This window comes from Sturnus vulgaris, chromosome 2 (assembly GCF_052056855.1).
Source record: "Sturnus vulgaris isolate bStuVul1 chromosome 2, bStuVul1.hap1, whole genome shotgun sequence".
Classification (NCBI taxonomy): domain Eukaryota; kingdom Metazoa; phylum Chordata; class Aves; order Passeriformes; family Sturnidae; genus Sturnus; species Sturnus vulgaris.
Genome location: NC_142244.1, coordinates 17949901 through 17968807, shown reverse-complemented (window position 1 = coordinate 17968807; position 18907 = coordinate 17949901). Strand labels below are relative to the sequence as shown.

General features: G+C 37.5%; 1 protein-coding gene across 4 annotated transcripts in view; it reads left to right on the top strand.

Moving 5' to 3' along the window:
* The window catches only part of EPHA6 (EPH receptor A6), a 369885-nt gene that overhangs the window by 166287 nt on the left and 184691 nt on the right, over positions 1 to 18907 (top strand). For all 4 annotated transcript variants that reach the window (XM_088158465.1, XM_014882838.2, XM_088158463.1 and 1 more), the window contains exons 4-5: positions 5144 to 5299; positions 13504 to 13839. In XM_088158465.1, coding sequence (XP_088014591.1) covers positions 5144 to 5299; positions 13504 to 13839 — 492 coding nt within the window. The remainder of the gene's footprint in view (positions 1 to 5143; positions 5300 to 13503; positions 13840 to 18907) is intronic.

Sequence of the window (18907 nt, the reverse complement as noted above, 5' to 3'; positions counted from 1 at the left end):
ATTCATTTAGAATCATAACCTTAAATTCTAGTCTAGTGTTTAGGATGCTCATTTTTGGTTTGTTCAGTTTTTTGGGGGTTTTTTTGTAGTACAAAAATGTGCAGAAGGGGATTCACCTGGTCTGTGTAGCACAGCCCCAGCTATTTGATGAGCTGTTGGATTGTATCTAGTATGACAAGCAGTGATAAAATTAATATAATTAATATCTTGTCTGCATGTATTTTTTTAATAAACCTCAGATTCTTTTAAAACATCCTATATGACCTGAAAAATTGTTCAAGTTATTGTATTGAAACTAGTGTTTTATACAGAGAAAAACTGCACTGATGTGAATTGGAAATACTGTTGATAGGTGGTGATTATCTCCTTTGTCATTTCTTCTAATAATTTTCATTAAAAACATCCATAGAATATTGCAATGTGGAAATGACAGAAAAGTCACTGGGGAAAAAAAAAAAACCACAAAGAGGAAGAACATTTAATTTCATTTACCTATCATCATTATGTAGTCATAACTGAAGAAGCAGCCTTATACCTGCCTCTTTTTGTCTCCTCTGACTTGCTCCTCTCTAAAGTCAAGGGTTTGAGTCATGCTCCTATCAGTTTTCCAAATCCAGGAATAGAAATATTAGAGAGCAGAGATATTGTCAAGAGAAGAGATTGACTGCAGCATATGAACACAGATGCATTTAAGTGCAGACCATAGCACCCAGAAATATTACTCATCAAATTTATTGCAAACAAAAAAGGGAAGTCAGTCTATTGTCCCCCCAAAGTTGGGTCATTCTGTCATTACCTGTCCCTGTCCTCTCCTTACTCTCTGTAGGAACTAAATCAAACCAGGGCTTTGCTTTCTCGATACCACAATGTCTTTTATTTTTGTAGTTTGAACTAACCAGCATGTTTGATAATTTATAATCTGTGAGGGTTGGCCTTCCTCCACTGGACTCTTCCTCAGGTTTCCAGCAACTCATGCTGCACAGCTTCACTATCAGTTTGAAGATGACTCAAAGTGAATCCCCCTCACAGTCCATTTATGACCTGAATAAAACAAGAATCATGTCAGAAAGATGAGATTATTTAACCAGGTTGTACTCACAATCAAAGGTTGTCCTCACAGCTTTATTGTCCTAATTTTGTAATATCCTAATCTTGATTTTCTGATTGTGTTCTTTCTTTTTAAATATGGAGCATCCAAATTTCATTGCATTTTTTTCCATGTTCTTTTCCACCTTTCTACACACTTCTGCTAAAATATAAATTGGTTAAAGTAATATCATAGTTCCTTCTTTCTGCACAATGGTGGAGTAGAACAAGCCTTATTGGATTGGCCTTTTTATAAAGTGATCAGATAGCAGAGAAGTAAGAAGACTTTAATATTGAAATCATTCTGAATATAACAAATATGAAAGATACCAGTCTCACAGGGCATTAGTGGGATCCAGTAAGCAAGGTTAAAAAATAGGAGGTGGAAATGCATAACAAAGTGTGTGATTCAGAAAGATTAAAACACCTCTTCCACAGCTGCTGATGGTTGCCATTCATTGTAAATGACAACAGAGTCTTCTTTGATTTAATTTGATTGATGAGTTCTCAGCAAGCTATAAAAAATCCATTTTCATGACAAATGCCTTCCCACCCACAGACCAACAGTGTCAGACATACCCACAAGTTGTTCCTAAGTTTCCTTTGGACTGCTCTCACTTCAACTAACACAGCAATGGTCAATTCAGATGTTATGAAACAGAAACAACTGAAAACTGGAAACTTGGACAATGATGTGCTCCCACAGAGCAGTGAAAATGCTGCTTTTTAGTTTTAAAGAAACAAGGCTTTATGACCAGGCAGATGACCACTGTGTTTGCATTTTCTGAGGATTGTCTCCATATATTGTACACCCCTGAGGCTGGGGAAGAACTTAACGGCTGTAACAGCCTCCAGCAGTAAAGATTCTTGTGTAAGAGAGCCCATGGCTGTGTTTGTTTTGGAGTGATGGAGCTGTGGCCTTCTTTACTGGTCTGGGCAGCTCAAAAGACCCGTGAAGATGCTGTTCCTTCCAAATCCTGGTGAAGCTACAGCAGAGCACGTTTATAGATGTGTTATCTTTTATGAAGCCAATTAAATTAACAGTGTTTCTCTGCCTAGTCCCTCATATTTCATTGGAGAAACCTGTAATGTCTTTGAATTGTTCATTCAGATACCCTGCTAATTACTGAGCCTTTAAGATAATATGCTATCTTTCCCCAGGCTTTACAAAAGTCAAATTTCTTACAGTTCCTATCATCAGTAACTCACCAAGTCACTTCTGGTAGAAAACATTAGGGGAAACAAGGTGTCACCCAGTGATTTGGAAGATAGAAAAAGTACTTTGTGGTAACACAGATAAAAACAAACACAATTTTTTTTCTCTCTTTTTTTTTTTTTTTTTAGTAGTCATCATTAGAAATAATTTGCAGATATTTTTGTGGAAAATGGTAAATTTAGCAATTATTTTGGTTAGTTTACCACTGAAATAACAAAAATTGTTATCAGAATCTCAGCTTAGATCTGTACAGCAGCTGAAGTGCTGCATTTCAGACTCAGGCTGCATATTCCTCCACTTTCACAAAAGTAAGAGTTTATATTCTTACAGCATCAATCTGAGTTATCCAGAGGGATGAGTTTTCCCAAGCTTGTGATCATTTGGGGGCTTTCAGCTTATGTTATTTCATCTTGTTTACGAAGGGCTGTTTTTATTTGCAAGTATCAATAGCCATGATTGTGAGATTCTGCATTTGGGTGAGGAGTGGGTTGTTAATACCTTTGTAAACCTTTCAGTTGAAAAGCCTCCCTATATCCCTGTAGCTTCTCTGCCACAGAATTTGATACATTCTTGACTTAAGGGATAGATGTACTTGAGTTGACTTCAGAAGAAGTAAAATCATCTACCTTAATCCATTTCTTTTTTCCCTCCACCTTTTCCATGAGTATGTATGTGCTTTCTGTTGAAAGACTTGCTATGTCCAAAACATAATTGCTTTAAATACAGTAGAGACCACCATTTCAGAATAAAACATTTGCTTTTGTTTTAATTAGAAATTACTCTTCTCCTTGAGTCTCGTTTTGAAATTTTGAATTTTAGTCAAAATATTGCTCTTGACAGAGAATGCTGTGTTTCTTTTGATCCAAAATGATTTGTTGTTTGGGGAACAAGAGGGAAGAAGGAATGATTTCAGAACTCACAGACTTGAATTTCAGGAGTAGTAAGGATTACTCATTTTTTTCTTTGAATGAAACTGTTATCTGGAATTTTCAGCTCTTAAGTCACAAACGTCACATATGAAATAAAGCAGGAATTTAATATTTAGCAGGGCCCCCAAATTTGCCTTACCTCCTCTCTTCTTGCAGCAAAGCTGAGGAGTCAGAGCTTACAGCCTGTATTTACAGTGCTGCCTTCTTCCCTGCACCAAACCTGCTGCCTTTCCAATCAGTGGAAAATTGCCACTCACTATAATCACAATTGCATCAGACCTGTAGCCTACTTCCGAGGGGAAGATCCCTGCTGTTCCCACCCCTTTTATCTCGAGCACCAGAAATCCTCTTTTTTTCCCCCCCTGTCAGTGACAGCAGGGCAGGATACCTCCCTAATGTCTATTCAGCAAAGTCAGAACAACACACTGGGAGGAGAACTGCTGAAATTGCTGGGTCAAAATTAAGCTCTTGAAATTACATTTGAAAAATTGGCTCTTGGGTTCTGAGAGGCAATCAAGTGTTATCTTTTTCAGTGTCATCTCACTCCTTTTCATTCAGCTACTACTGAAACTGCTTTTATATCAAGAAAAGCCTTCAGAATCAGAAGAAAAACTGATCATGTATATGTTATCTATGAGTTAATGCTTTTTGATAATTAATATGAACTGATGCTGAATCCATTAAATGCATACTTTGAGGTATTTTAAAAACACCTAATTTTAAATATTTTTGGATCTTATTACAAGAAAAGGAAGTACTGCCTATTTCCTCTAGCATTGTAGAGAAAATAGTCTTGAATATGTGAAAGTGAGAAAAAGCCACATGGAACCTCACAATTATATTCATAGTGCTGATTTCCATTGTACCACTGGAGGAGTCAGGAGGAAAAGCAGCCTGTAAAATCTGTACATGTCTGAGTTGCTCTTTCATTTTTAATGTTTTCATATGGGGAAGCCAGAAGACAGTAGCTGCAACACATGCTGGCAAGTGCAAATGTGGTAGCTGGCAGGAAAAGAAAGAAATCTCTGTTTAAATGTGTGTGATGAAGTCTGAGGATGATTTTAAAATATTATCTTGGAATGCCTGCCTGACAGATCTGGGATAAGATTTATTTTAATGACTTGTTTCTGCTTTAAAGGCCAGCAAAAAAAGCATGTGACCTTGTGCTGTGGTTAAGAACAGCAGGGACCCCAGCTCCCAGTAAATGAGGAAGTGATGAGCTCTGAGGATCCCAAATTCCCTGTCCCAAAGCTGGCTGCTATCCAGGTTATTTCCTAACCCAATCAGGATAGCTTCAGGTTTGTGCTGGAGGGTGTCAGGGTCTCCTTCCTTCATCTCTTCCTTCATCTCTTCCTCATCCTCCAGCCCCTCGTGCCAACAGGGACCAGCTGAGGTGGCCCTGCTGTCACAGGTTTCTTGGGGTGCTCTAGGCAGGTCACACCCAGCCATAAATATTTGGGGAAGTCATCCCTGTCTCATCAAGGAATTGTGGGGGTAAATATATTGCAAGGTATATAAAGGTATTGCAAGTTGTCCATTACTTCAGTAAGCAAACCATATAAACAGCTCTGGCAGATAAGAAGTTATCTCACTCTTTTTGGTTAATACAGGTACATAAAACATAGATAATATTTAATGATAGTAGGGAAGTTGTTTAAAGACAATTTCAAGCAGCACTGAGAAATAAGTAAAAATTGAGAAGTTATCTTTCTTAACAATTCCCCATTGTATACCAAGAATATATTCTTCTTTTTATCCAAGTCCATAAACCAAAATAAAAAGTGTCAAGAATTGTATCATCGAAGCATCTATATCTAGATTGGAAAGAAGCAGCATTATTACTGCTTGGAATAGATTTTATTTATGGCCAAAATCTTCTCCTATTAATGAAACTTATCTTCTTACTTTGCAGCCTGCAGGCCTGGATTCTATAAAGCATTTGCTGGAAATGTGAAGTGCTCCAAGTGCCCTCCACACAGTTTGACTCACACAGAAGCAACTTCTGTCTGTCAGTGTGAGAAAGGTTATTTCAGAGCTGAGAAGGACCCACCAACTATGGCATGTACCCGTAAGTCTGATCATTCCCAGTGTCTACAATTCTGTTGCCTCATTTATTTGGTTTTGTATTAAAAAAAAAAAAAAAAAGAAACTCATGAGTTAGTGAAGAATTCCATTCATGTTAATCAAAAGGGATTTTTAAAATCAAAAATCAAACAGCACATTTCTGCTTAGTGTCTAGATAACCCTAAACATACCCATGTTTCTTAGTTTGGTGACTTTTGAACTTTTAATTCTGAGATACAATAAGAGGAAGTGTAATCATTGTCGTGTAGACAACAATGTGGGGTTTTCATTACCAATAATGTGCATCTTATATACATGAGAATTTGCTGGTGCAAAAACTTTTAAAAAGATGGAGTCATGTAAAGAAAAAAAACTGATATAACATGCTCTGCTGTCTCCTCAGATATAAATGAAAAGTATAAGACAAATATAATCTCCACACAATCAAATAAAAACTAAACACTCTAAAAAAGGCAAGAAAATAATTTTTTAAAAAGAAAGAAATGTATGCAATCAGAATGAGATATAATTAAAACCTCTTGCACCATCACCTTCTTCAACTGAGAGTTACTCCCTCTTATGCAACTGTGATAATGAAAAGTCATTTGATTTTTTTGATGAATTTTAGAATACATAATTTTGTGATTTTTGACTTGCCTAAATTTTTCCTTAAGGCAAACCTGATGTCCAGCAATCTGGGGGCAGAAATTCTGAGAAGATACTTTTATTACTTTGATCCATGGGCTTATTTCTAGAAATATATAGCATAAGTTTTCTTACCACTTAGTAAAATATTTCTTATAGATTTTCATTCATGGTTCGTTACTCACTGGGATTAATTTATTGATTGCAAAGCAACTATATTTGATTAATCTCAAAACTGGAACAAAGAGCAGTATTTGAAAAGCTACGTGTGAAATACTATATTTTAATAGGCTATTAAACTCATTTAATAAGGATGATTAAAAACTTTGCAGAATCCCCTAAGACACCCAGTTTTTGGTGTAACACTTTATTAATTCTTTCGGTGGAGGATTTTATCTTGGTACTTTTTGTGCCACAGTTAAGAGAATTCTAAAACAACTAACATGTTAAATTCATGAAGTATTTTGACAGATTAGGTATACAAAATTTTTAAGAGATAAAGCCCTAAAGACAAAGTGCTGTTGCAGTAACTATCAGTGCATAGCCGTGTTTTGGGATGTTTTATGCAGCATCACGTAAAAATAACTGAGCTGACTGAACTGAGCTAGTTCATCTGCTTATGCTGGTTTTTCCAATGACACTGGACTGGGTAAATTTGGAATAGACCTGATAATTTAAAGCTGATTTACAAATTCATAGGCACTGTAAGGTCATTACTGAAATCAAGACATTGTCCATCCACTTCATGAGGGTGGTGGTCACTAAAAATGGCACTCCTCAGAGCCAAGGCAGAAAATTGTGTGATCTAACCAGAGGGTTTTCAGAGGGGAAGGTGGGTCCCAGCCTCTGGATACATCAGGGACTCAGGGTTCAGAGTCTTACCAGTCCCAGCTCACTCTGGACTAGAGCACATAGGCTTGGCATTCTGCATGAAGTGTGTGATGGAATAAACAGCATCCTTTCAGCCTTTCCACAGGAAAGTGGTGATTACAGATAATTCCACTCAAATCAATGCCTCAAGCACAGGCCATGAAAAACTTACTCCCACAACCAACACATCCCAGATGTTCTTGACACTTTCATGCTTGGGAAGAAGGTTTCACTCATATATTTATGCAGATGCGGCTCCATATTATTTATAAGTCATTGATTTTTCATCGCTGAGAGAGAGTTCTTTGAAAAAATTATTCATACATGGCATTATGATTCTATAATTATTTTTCAGGGCACAATTTTAAGCCCTAATTCCCTGATATGTTGATAAGGTAGGCAGGAGAATGAGAGCCCTGTGGCATCAGAGTGCAGTTACTTCAACACCCTGCTGATTTCTGAACAAATGTGAGTGCAGAGAGCTGCTTTGGGTGAAAATTGTCAGGAAAAACTCGGTGCCAGACCTCCACATTGCAACTGAGGATGTCAGCCAAATCAGCCGAGTGAGTGGAGGCAGGGCAAAAATCAACCACAACAGAATATCAGTGCTTCATCTCACCTCAGCTTGGGAGAAGGAAGAAATAAAGGAGACAGCGAAGCACGTTCTGGTTTCTTGGTTCAGTGCCACCATGCATTGTCTCCCATTCAGCCTAGGCTGCAAGGTATCAGTGCTTCATTGATTGTCACAGCAGATGTATTCATCTTACACCTACAATGATGATTATTTCACTAATTGTCAGCTCTGCAAATGACACTGAAGCTCTTGACAGGCAGACTGTGTTCTTATCTTGCACGTCAGCAGTAATGAAGAATCTTCAAGCCAAATTATTCTATAAGTGGTATCTTTAGCCCCACTGCTCTGAAATTAGTCTCTCACTTATTAAAGTTATGTTTCTGTCAAAAATACAACCTTACTGCTTTTGGTGGGTCTATGCAGATGTGGCTAATTTAAATTTAACAAAGATACAGAAATGAGTGGAATTTAGATTGTTCCTTCCAAATGGTCACATTTTACTATAATAAAAAGAGTTGAAAAGTTCTAAGAAAATTAGGAACTTTGACTAAGTAGACAGAAAATGCTGTGCAGAAATGAAATGCCATTTTTACATAACCACCTTTGGGAAAGATCTGCATTTTCCATGTTCATTTTCTGATTTCTATCTTGACATATGAGACATGACATAAGACAGAAATTTTTCGATTTGAAGGGAGAGATACTCTTAAATGAAACAGAGAATGAACAGTGGATTCTCCTTACAAATGTCTTCATGTTCAGACTTTTTGACTGACTTTATTGATACCCATTTTATTTGCTCCCCCATATCCTGCAAGGTAATATGCCCAAGACAGGTAGATATTTTGTTGTCTCATTTCATTCCTATATAGGCTCAGGCAGTATTCCTCACTCTAGAACTCTTCCTCAGTACTGAGAAACTTGCATATGCAGCATTATGGAAAAAAATCCCACCTGGATTTAAGACAGGCATCCATTTTTTTAAGATGAGCTTCAAATCCACTTTGATTAATTCTGTGAAAGTACTGTGTGCTTTTACAAAATTGTACAGTTCCCATTTTTACTTTATGTATCTGCATTTCTTAGAGGAGAGTGTTCACTTTGCGGAACAGCATAATAGAAATCTAATTTCAATAAGAGGAATGAAAATTACATTAGAATATATTGTTAATCTCCTCCTAGGCTCTTTTCATTTGACTTCTGCTTCTTATCAATCTCTCACTGCTACTCTTCCTTCTTATTATATTTCTTTGCCATATACAAGTACTCTATCAGCAATCTCTCTGCATACACAGTGAGCAACAAATAGCATCATATCTAATCCCCTGTCTGATTACTCTGTACATAAAGTCTAACATTTCCCACTATAAAGTAATTGGATGAATTGATCCATCTTTTCAAGGTCAGGCATGCTTATATTGGTTGTCTGAATGCCTCTCTTTTAATGTTATGCTTAAACAATTTGAACCCGACAAACTAATGCTCTGTTCAATAACCTCTGCCACAAAGTGTATCCTCTATTTTTAAGAATCAACACTGAATTTTAGCAGCAAAATCAGGCAACACACTTGAAGTCTTTTCTGCCTCTATTTTTGCATATAGATAGATAGATATAGATGATATAGATAGATATAGGTATAGGTAAAGATAGATTAGATTTAGATATATATGATATAGATAGATATAGATATAGATATAGATATAGATATAGATATAGATATAGATATAGATATAGATATAGATATAGATATAGATATAGATATAGATATAGATAGATATAGATATAGATATAGATATAGATATAGATATAGATATAGATATAGATAGATATAGATTAGATATAGATATAGATGCACACACACTTTTTTTCAGTTTAACATTATGCTCAGACTTGAGATATTGGTTTGCAATCACAGGTTTCCATTCTTCCTGCCTGCCTCACAGGAGAAGAATAAGTGAAAAGGGAAAAAGGTAATTGTACATCAAGTGACACTATTTATCTATGGTACATATATAGATATCAAAATGTAATTATGAACTCAAGGGGCACAGCCAGATGCTGATTCTGAGTTTCCTAAGGTGATGGTTAATCTTTGCCCTTCTGCTGTAACTTCAGTAGTCAAATGACATAAAATTCTAAGAGTCCAATAGTGTATAATGGACAGTTCTCACATAGAAAGCAACAATTTTTTTTCCAGACAGTCTTCACTCTCAAGTGTGTAAAATACTGCATTGTCCTCACCAGACTTCTGCAGTGCTGGATTTGCTCCTCTTCCTTCCATACACAGGAAAATGCACTTTGCCTTCAGAGAGGAAGAGAATACATAAAACAAGATGTGCAAAGCTCTGCATGAGGCCCAAGCTCAGCTCTGTTGCTCTCAGAGCAGACCTGCTTCACCATAAGATATCCATGCCAGTCTCCTCCACAGAAAGTGTCAAAATACTTCCTCACTGTGATTTGTAAATGAAGCAAAAGACATTACTCATGCTCTGGCTGAGTTCCATCTCAGCAGAAGAGCTGCATGTTTTTGTAATGCTCATCCATCTGAACTTTATTTTATTCTTTTGCATAAAATTCGGAGTCATGAATTTTGCTGTGAGGAAAGGATCCCTTATTTTCACCAATATACTTGTTTTTCTTAAAAATCAATATAAGGAAAACCCCAAGGGCTTTGCATACAAATGTCTGAAGAAGGGTTATTGCTGCCAGCTTTTTCCAATGTGCCAAATAATCTTTGTATAATTTATAAATGATAACAAAGCAATCAGGCCGCATTCATAAAAGCCCAGTGACACATAATTTAGCTGAATCTGAGGATTACAATTAATTGTCTCTCTTTGTTCCAAGTTCTAAATCTTAGTAAATGATTCACTGCATGTCATTACAGCTTAATATTTGCATGAAATCACAGTTTAACTGGCATAATTTAACAGCAATTAAAAAGCTATTTAATCCACATGCAAATTGGCAAGAGGGGCCTTGAGTGTAAAGTGTGTTTTAGGGTTCTTCCTGCATTTGCAAGAGGACAGTCATATACTTTAAGACACCTCTGACATAATTGGTAGTTTTCTTTTTCTCTTACAACTGAGAAATAACTCACAAATCATGACTATAAGAACCTTCACTCTCTAGTACAAATGAAAAAAAATACATTTTTTAAAGGGAGTATTTTATTTACTGTATTGGTTCTTCTATAGATGCCATTCCATTCAGTACAAGGAAAATCTGAGAGAAAATTAAAATCCACAAAGCCAGACAAAACTCTCCTATTGCCCAGATTCATATTAATTCCTGTTTGGGCCTGCCAAAACTGATGAAATAATATCAAAAAAGCTTGAGCTTTGATGACCTGTTGTCATTATATCTATAGTTTATGTAAGATTAAGTTTAAGCCAGTTTTAAAACATGGGCTCCAATTTTTCAAGCAATTACACAGCTGCTTAGTTTTAAGAGTGTGAATATTACCAATTATTTCAAGGGGATTACTCATCTACTTCAAGTTATGCACATATGGAAGTGCGATTACGGCTCATCCTCCATATTCCTAAAACTCCTCCATGGTTTTAACAGTGGGAATTTGTTAAGACCCAGTCATTATTTAATTCTCACAGCATGGTTTTAGAGGAAATATAATTATTCCTGTCTTCTGAACATAAATAATAAGAACTGAAGCAGAAGTAATGTGTGCTGGTTTTAGCTTATTCCCATCTCGGAACTGTTTTCCAGAGTAGCTAGCACTGTCATCCTCATAACTATTTTGTGTGAAGTTTGGTGATCTATTAACCATAAACTCTGGATAGATACATGTATTAATAAACGCTCATCCATTCAAAAGATTTTAAACTTTCTTGCCCACTAAAAAAATGCAAAGCAGTGTAACACCTCCATATATTTTAAATACCAAGTGCTTGAAATCCAGCAGATAACTCATCATTTATTTCAGGGAAAAGTTAATTACTCTCTTATTAAAAGTTACAAGTAAATGCCAGAAATTAAAAAGTAGCTGAATTACAGCTCACAGAAGAGCTTAATGTTTATTATTCACATTATCAATCCCACCTGATACCAATTTTTTTATTTACAAGCATTCCAGGTTTTATACCGATGCTTATGCCACATAAGTAAATAAAATGCAACACTTAAAAATTATGAATGCTACACTCTGTGTAAAAATTGGCTGGTGTCATTTGCAAATGTTTCTTATAGCCTTTCAGTCTGCTTAGGAAACTCTGAGATAAGGAAAAGCTCACTCAAAGTTTTACCAGTATGTCTATCAAAACTTTATGCTGAAGTCCTGTTGGCAGTTTTGTAAATCATGAAAAACTGCAAAGCAAGCTGAAAGTTTTCAAAGTTCTGCTAACCATTGGTGAAGCACTGTGATTTTATTGAGAACTGGGAATATAATGCTTATTCAACTAATTCAGCCTGAAAACCCCAGACATCAGCAGTTGGGTTTACCAGAGTCATCTCATATGTATCAATCAACACCTGGAGTATAAGGCCTCACATTTTTCCAAGTCCATGTTTCTTACAATAATTTCTATTTTGGGATTACATCCAAATTGGTTTTGAAAATTGTACATCTCAAAGTGTTTGCTTGAAATATGTTAAAAGTGGAAAAAGAAGAATACAATGAGAAATTGAGCGATGATTCAGATATCCTGTAACAATTTGTACCTTTCCTTCACCCCTTCATTAATTCCTATCTAAAAAGTAATTAGGTGATAAAGTTCTTCTGTTCGACTGTGAAATCTGATATAGAATCATAGAATTATAGGATCATTAAGGTTGGAAAGATCTCCAAGATCACTGAGTCCAACCGTTGACCAGTCAGCACCTTGCAAGCCAGACCACAGCACTAAGTGCCACATCTCGTGGTTTCCTGAACACCTCAAGGGAATTTGGTTTCAGCGCCTCTGAGGACAGTAAATTCCAATGCCTGGCCACCCTTTCTGTGAAGAAATTCTTCTTCATGTCCAGCCTGAACCTCTCCTCTGGCACAGCTTGAGGATATTTCCCTTTTTCTGTCACTTGTTGCCCAAGAGACCAGCCCCCATCTGGCTGCCCCCTCCTGTCAGGGAGTTTTGGAGAGCAGTAAGTCCAGAATCTTCCCCAGCTCCATTGCCCTTCTCTGGACATTCTCCATCCCTTCAATGCCTTTCTTTAAGTGAGGGGCCCTGAACTGGACACAGGACTCGGGGTGCCTCATCAGTGCTCACTACAGAGGGCAATCACTAAATCATTCTGTATATTTATGATGATTTCCCTATGATCCTACACTGTAAGTCAGCAAGCAGGTTAAAACTTGCTGGCCATTCCATGACTGTTGTGCAAGGAGTGGGAAATTGGAAGTGGGTCACTGGTGACAGAGAGCTCTAACACCTCCTCACAGCCTCAAAGAAGTACTTTTTCTCCTGCCTCCTGATCATCCTTTTAGACCTTTAAGTTGAAAAGTTGATGTCTTCACCTGTTATCCTGATGCTGAGGAGATGCCAGGTGGGAAAGAAAGAAAGAAAACTTGTAAAGTGTCTCTTATGCCTAATAGTCTTGGCCTGTTGCCACCCAAACCTGTTAATGAACAGCAGCAAAGAAATCCCTGGAGATAAGCAGTGAAGGATAGAAAGAAATATCTGGCAGTGTAGAACTAATACAAACAATTTTGCCTCTTGTCATTATTCCAAAGCTGTTATTTATTTATTACTCAATTTGCCTCTTACAAATGTCAAAGATTTTAGGTCTCAGAAAATCCTACATTACTAGGCATAAAATAAGGATATATATTTTGTGGTTAGAGCTCTGCCTCAGTATCCTACAGCATCAAGAGGCATTTATTGAAAACTTGTGTTATCTAATCTAGGTTTGACATTCCCAAGTTATTTTTGTGCTGCCTTAAATTATTTCAGAATTAATTCTAAGTTATTTTGATTATTCAGCTTTTGATGATGTCACCGGTTCATTGTTCCTGCTTTTTTTCAAGGATGATGGAGCGGAACTTTTAATTTTTACATCGAATCTACTCTTGTATCTTTTATTTGCAAGTAATTGCCTTAAGGCAATTTTTTTTTTTCCTCCGAAGTAGAAAACTGTCTTAACAGATTTCCCCCCTCCTTTTCTGCAGGGCCACCTTCTGCTCCGAGGAACGTGGTTTTCAACATCAACGAGACGGCTCTGATGCTGGAGTGGAGCCCCCCGAGCGACACGGGCGGGAGGAAGGACCTCACCTACAGCGTGGTGTGTAAGAAGTGCGGCTCGGACGCCAGCCAGTGCGAGATGTGCGGCGGCGGCATCCGCTTCATCCCCCGCCACACGGGGCTCATCAACTCCTCCGTCACCGTGCTCGACTTCGTGTCCCACGTCAACTACACCTTCGAGATCGAGGCCACCAACGGCGTCTCGGAGCTCAGCTTCTCCCCCAAGCAGTTCACAGCCATCACGGTCACCACAGACCAGGATGGTAAGTGCCGGTCTGTCACCGTGTCCCTGTCACCCTGGGGAGCCTTTGTTTCTTGGAAGCCTGGGTCAGCGGGTTCGGGTGTTTTCTAGATTGCTGAATGGTTTTTAAGTGTCTTCCATTTGGGCTTCCAGCTTCTGCTGATGAGGGCGTTAAGTGTTTCTGGCAGTTGTCCCTTGACCCCGTTACACAGGGCACAAACCCATACCTTCCTGTTCAAAAGGAGGTGCAAGCTGTAGCATCTGAGGCCGGCTGTGTCACTGGTTCACCAGGACCAGAATCTCTCTGCTGCTTTTGCAATTTCAGTTTTGCAAGAGTATAGCACCACAGATTGTCCTTTACAATTCCACACTTCAGAGGCAGAGTGAAAGTGAACTCACTTTCCTTGGTATCTGTGTTTCATAGCACTAACTCAGCATGCCTCACTCTAAGATACTTCTGCATCTGTATATGCCATTTCCTCAGGTGAGCTATCCTAATAGATTCGTTTCTATTCCTTTAATTGTAAACTTTGCATTATTGTTTTGAGCTTTTTCTTGCCCCCATTTCAGTTCGAATTCATGTCCAAGGTGAATCTTTGTGAGAAACACGGGAAACTAAAAGAGCTCTCTATTTTTCGTTTATTTCTGCAACTTTTTCTCCTTTAGAAATACTTACTGTGCCAGGAAACAGCATCACAGGTTAGCAGCAATGCAATCCATATAGCAATGCTCTCTTCTGGCTTGTGTAACTCTAGACAAGAAGGTTATTTCAGAATTATCCCTTGCTGACATTTGTTCCAGAAATGTGTTTCACCTGCTGTGCAGTGACATTGCAACTGCAGCTGAAGTGTTTAATGTAGAACAGGAACTGAGCTGGCAGTACTGTTTGGAGTAGAACACATTTGATGATATGTTTCTGCTTAGTGAAAGTGCTGATGTTCAGGAGGATCCTGTTATGTTCCACTTGTAGGGAAGGCCTTGGGTTTTTTCACTGATCAGCCTAGCAAAAATCTGCTTACCTTTGTATCTGGAACAAGTAGTTTTGTCGATGAGTAAGTAATGACTTGTTTGCCTTTGGGCATACAAAAATGAACAGCTTGCTGTGATGATGATGATAATAATGACAGTGATGGCAATACTAATAATTTTCATGAAAATTGATTTGAAAAAACACAAAACCCACTCACTCACTGTCCATGATGATAACAGAAGAGCTAATTATATAAGATTCCTAATGATATATAGGCCTTGCACTGAGAATTGCCTGAAGCACTGAGGCAATGTATCATGTTGGAAACCTGCATCTCCCTTTTCCTTTCTCACTAAATGGAGAAACTGAGGTGCCAGAAACTTCCCCTGTGTGAACTTCCTTTTGGATGTTTTGCTCCGTGGTGTTAAATGCAGTCACAAAGCTCACCCAGGTGGAGGTCACCTGAAATACAGTTCATTTTTAAAGTGGATAACAGCTGTGTGAACACAGCTTGTGATGTGTATTTAAGTGGTAGGATTTTAAAAAATAATGTCTTTTGATGTTGTCTGTCCCTGGTTTAAAAATATAGATTTTCTCTGCAGTTTACTCAAAACAGGGAAAAGACCAATGTTTTGATAGTTTTTGACACACTGACAGTAAACTCTAGACTGTTTGCATTCCCTTTAATAATTCTTACATTACTAAAAATTCTATTGGAAAGGCTTCAGAGGATTTAAGACCAGATTTTCAGAATATCTGTCAGTTTATCTGGATATAAAAAGACAGCTTTGCGTGAGAAAGCACTGTAATAAATGAAATGGAGTCATCTATAAAATGTAGTTATAAAGATAAAACCATTTCTGTAGGATTATAGGCTGTGCAGTTGTATAAAACTATAAGCATGGTGACTATATATTTAAAAGGACAAGAAAAAATGCAATGGTGTATGAAATGTGGAAGAAAATTCAGAGTTTTTGTTGACGGAAAGTATGGAGTGAAAAATGGACATCTTTTTGAGTTACTTTTAGTCATAAATAAGAAGGGATATGGAAAAAGTTAGGGTATGCAACCTCAGAACTGTATGTGATAGAGCTAAAGCTTTGAAACATGGCAGAGGTTTTATTAAAAGCACACTGTTGGCAGTCTTTCCTTATAATCTTAATTCTGATGAAATGGACAGTAATTATTGCACGATGCTGCAGTTTTGTGCACATATTCATAGAAAACAAAGATCCAAGATTAAACACATGACATGGAAACAAATTAAAAATATATTCATTTTTACAAGGATTGCTTTAACAGAAGTCCAAAGATACTGGTTTAAATCCTTTTATTTTTTTTCACTTGCTGTGTGTCTAATGTGAAACATACAGGTGTGCAGTAAGTTATATCTACACAACATATTTATCCCATGTTCATACTACCTTTTTATATGCAATCTTTTCCTACATACTGTTTTAATGGTTTTGGTATGCACTTTGCATGAAGTACAAGACCTCTTTATAAATACATAAACTGTTTTATTCAGTTGTCATATCTTTGTTAAGAATATAGACCAAAATCTTCTGCTGATTTAACTCCAGACTATTCTGTTAGCTACAATAATTTAGAGTAGCTGGCAATTTATTTTCTTTCAGCATATTGGATTTACTTCCCTCTAGTGGCCTTTCCTTTTGGATGGTTTGTGTGAAATTAGCAGATTCGTCATTAAACATGCAAAATTATTAGCTTGTTCTTCAGGGGGGTTTCTTCTCTCTCTTTTTGGAGATCAATGTTGCTGTTGGCATTTTGCTGAATAAAGTAATTCAGTGAAGAGTTCCGTGGGCATCCACAGAAACTGAAGAATTGTATTCTGGCACATAAGTGAAGAGAGTAGTCTGAGAGCATCAAAGAGGGAATATTTGCTGACAGGAGAAGTGAACTAATTCAAAAGTGATTAAAGCTGATTTTTATGCACAGAGCCCTACCACAACTAATATTAAAATCTTAACTGCCTCCTCATGCAAGTCACAAGTATCAACAAAATTAAGTGCAGTAGTCAGCTTTAACAGTGGCAAGGAGCAGATTGAAGGAAAGTAACACTTAAAAAAGACTTTGCAAACTGCATCCCTCAAAACTCTCTGTAATCTGATGTTTAAAGCATTACCAGACTTGGCCAACGTGAGTTTGGTAACAGTGAAAAAGATTCTGCAGAATTGTGAAGAGTGACCCTTCAGAGTCACCCAGCCCTTGGTTAGGTCTGCAAGTTGTAAAGCAAAGTTCAGCTATGGGAGGATTGCTTTCTGTATTAAACACACCAGCTGACTGACCACTCAGCCTGCCTGTTGGCTGGTTAGCCAAGAAAATATATATATTTATGGTCTTGTACAAGCACAGCACGTGCTGTGTCTTGTCCAGCCAGTGTGGCAAACAAGGATGGGGCAGGGTGTGTTAGAAAGTACAAATGTTGCAGATGGAGAGATGAGGGAAGTGATTTATAGCTCCCCTTCAGTAGCTTTGTTTCAAAATGTTTTGAGATACCAGAATAAATTCCTACTTTAAACTCAGATAAATGGACAGACAAACACAATTCTGCTCAGAAAAGCACTTAAACAAAGTTCCTGCTCAAGGAGGAACATTAGCACATATTAAAGCTCTTTCCCAAATCACTGCTAAAGTGATTTGTAAACAACTGAAAGATAAAGCATGTTTTCACAAAAAGCCTCATCAGAAAATGTTTTACAATGCTATTGTTCAAAAAAGTGCCTGGATGCCTCTTCTTTATGAGAGAGAGAAAGTTTTATACAGCAGTAAATATGCTGAGTACAAAGTAATTGTGCTCAGTCAACTTTAAATCATTGTGTGAAGAAGCAGAGAATTATATGCTGAATTGTAATTTATGTTTCTCTTATGACTAATGGAAGAAAGAGACATCTCAATATATTACTTTCTTAGCATGCCATAGTGTCTGCATTGCCTAAAGAAAATTCAGAAGTACTTGAGACTTTTCATGCATAATTAAAGCAGTAAATAATGAATAATTAAGTAAAACAGAACTTAAAACAGTAGTTCCTATTTTCAGATAACAGTCTATGTATGCATTCACTCACTCGTGCATTCATACATTTTATTCCTTTAGAACAGAGGGGGTTTTAGCATTACACTACAAGGAGTGGGAGTATGAGACATATCCTGAGTGGTGGAAAGCTTACGCTGGAGAAATCCTCCTTCTGCCACTGCCTCCTGGAAAATCTTCTCCTTGCTCACTTCTGCAGTTTGTAGGTGACTCTGGTCTCTGTGACATCAAGCACCTGCTACCAGCTGGCAGAATCTGAGGCACCAGAGGCTTCACTCTGAGGGCACACACCCTACCACTGTATTAAACACCTGTCCCATTTTTTGTGTCTGTCTAGTGTTGACAGCTGAGAGTTTCAGTCCGACTCCAAAAGTTCAAATCTGTCAGGATTCTGTTGTCTAATGCATCTTATTTTACGTGAGGCATTGCCAGATACATCCTAGGTGATGTTTCCTAATCTGATGGTAAAATCTTGCTGGTGTTTGAAAGTGTTTCATCTAATTCTTTTTTCTAAATAAGTTAAGGTCTATTTCTAGTACAGGTGGCTTCTCAGACATATTTATAGTTGAGTGGAGAGTGTCTGTAGAAAGAGCAACCTCTTATCACTCATTGCTGTGGGAATTGATGAATACCTGGAAGGATTTCAGTATCTCTTCCAGGAATAACACAGCTGTATTACCATGAATTAAAGGCATGAAGTAGTATAATCACAGTGGAGATGGTGTAAGTGGCCAAGAGCCTCATCTGGCTGACATTCTGTGTCTCAGTAACACTACCAGGACAGTTTTTCAGTTTATCAAGATAAATTATTCTGGCTGGTGACAGTAGAGTTACAGGATCCTCACCAGGGTGGCAGGGGAGTTCCCTGTTCACTCATCCTAAAATGATTCCAACAGTAGCATCCTACTTGCACCCTAATCAAAAGTCAACTTTCCTTTTTTTTCCCCTGAGTCTCAAATCTCTACAGACAAGATTGTCATTTGTGACTTTAAAGTCAAGAAGGCCTCTCTTTTCATAATGACATGATGAAGCCCCTTTGAACCATCTTCCAAATTATGTAAATAG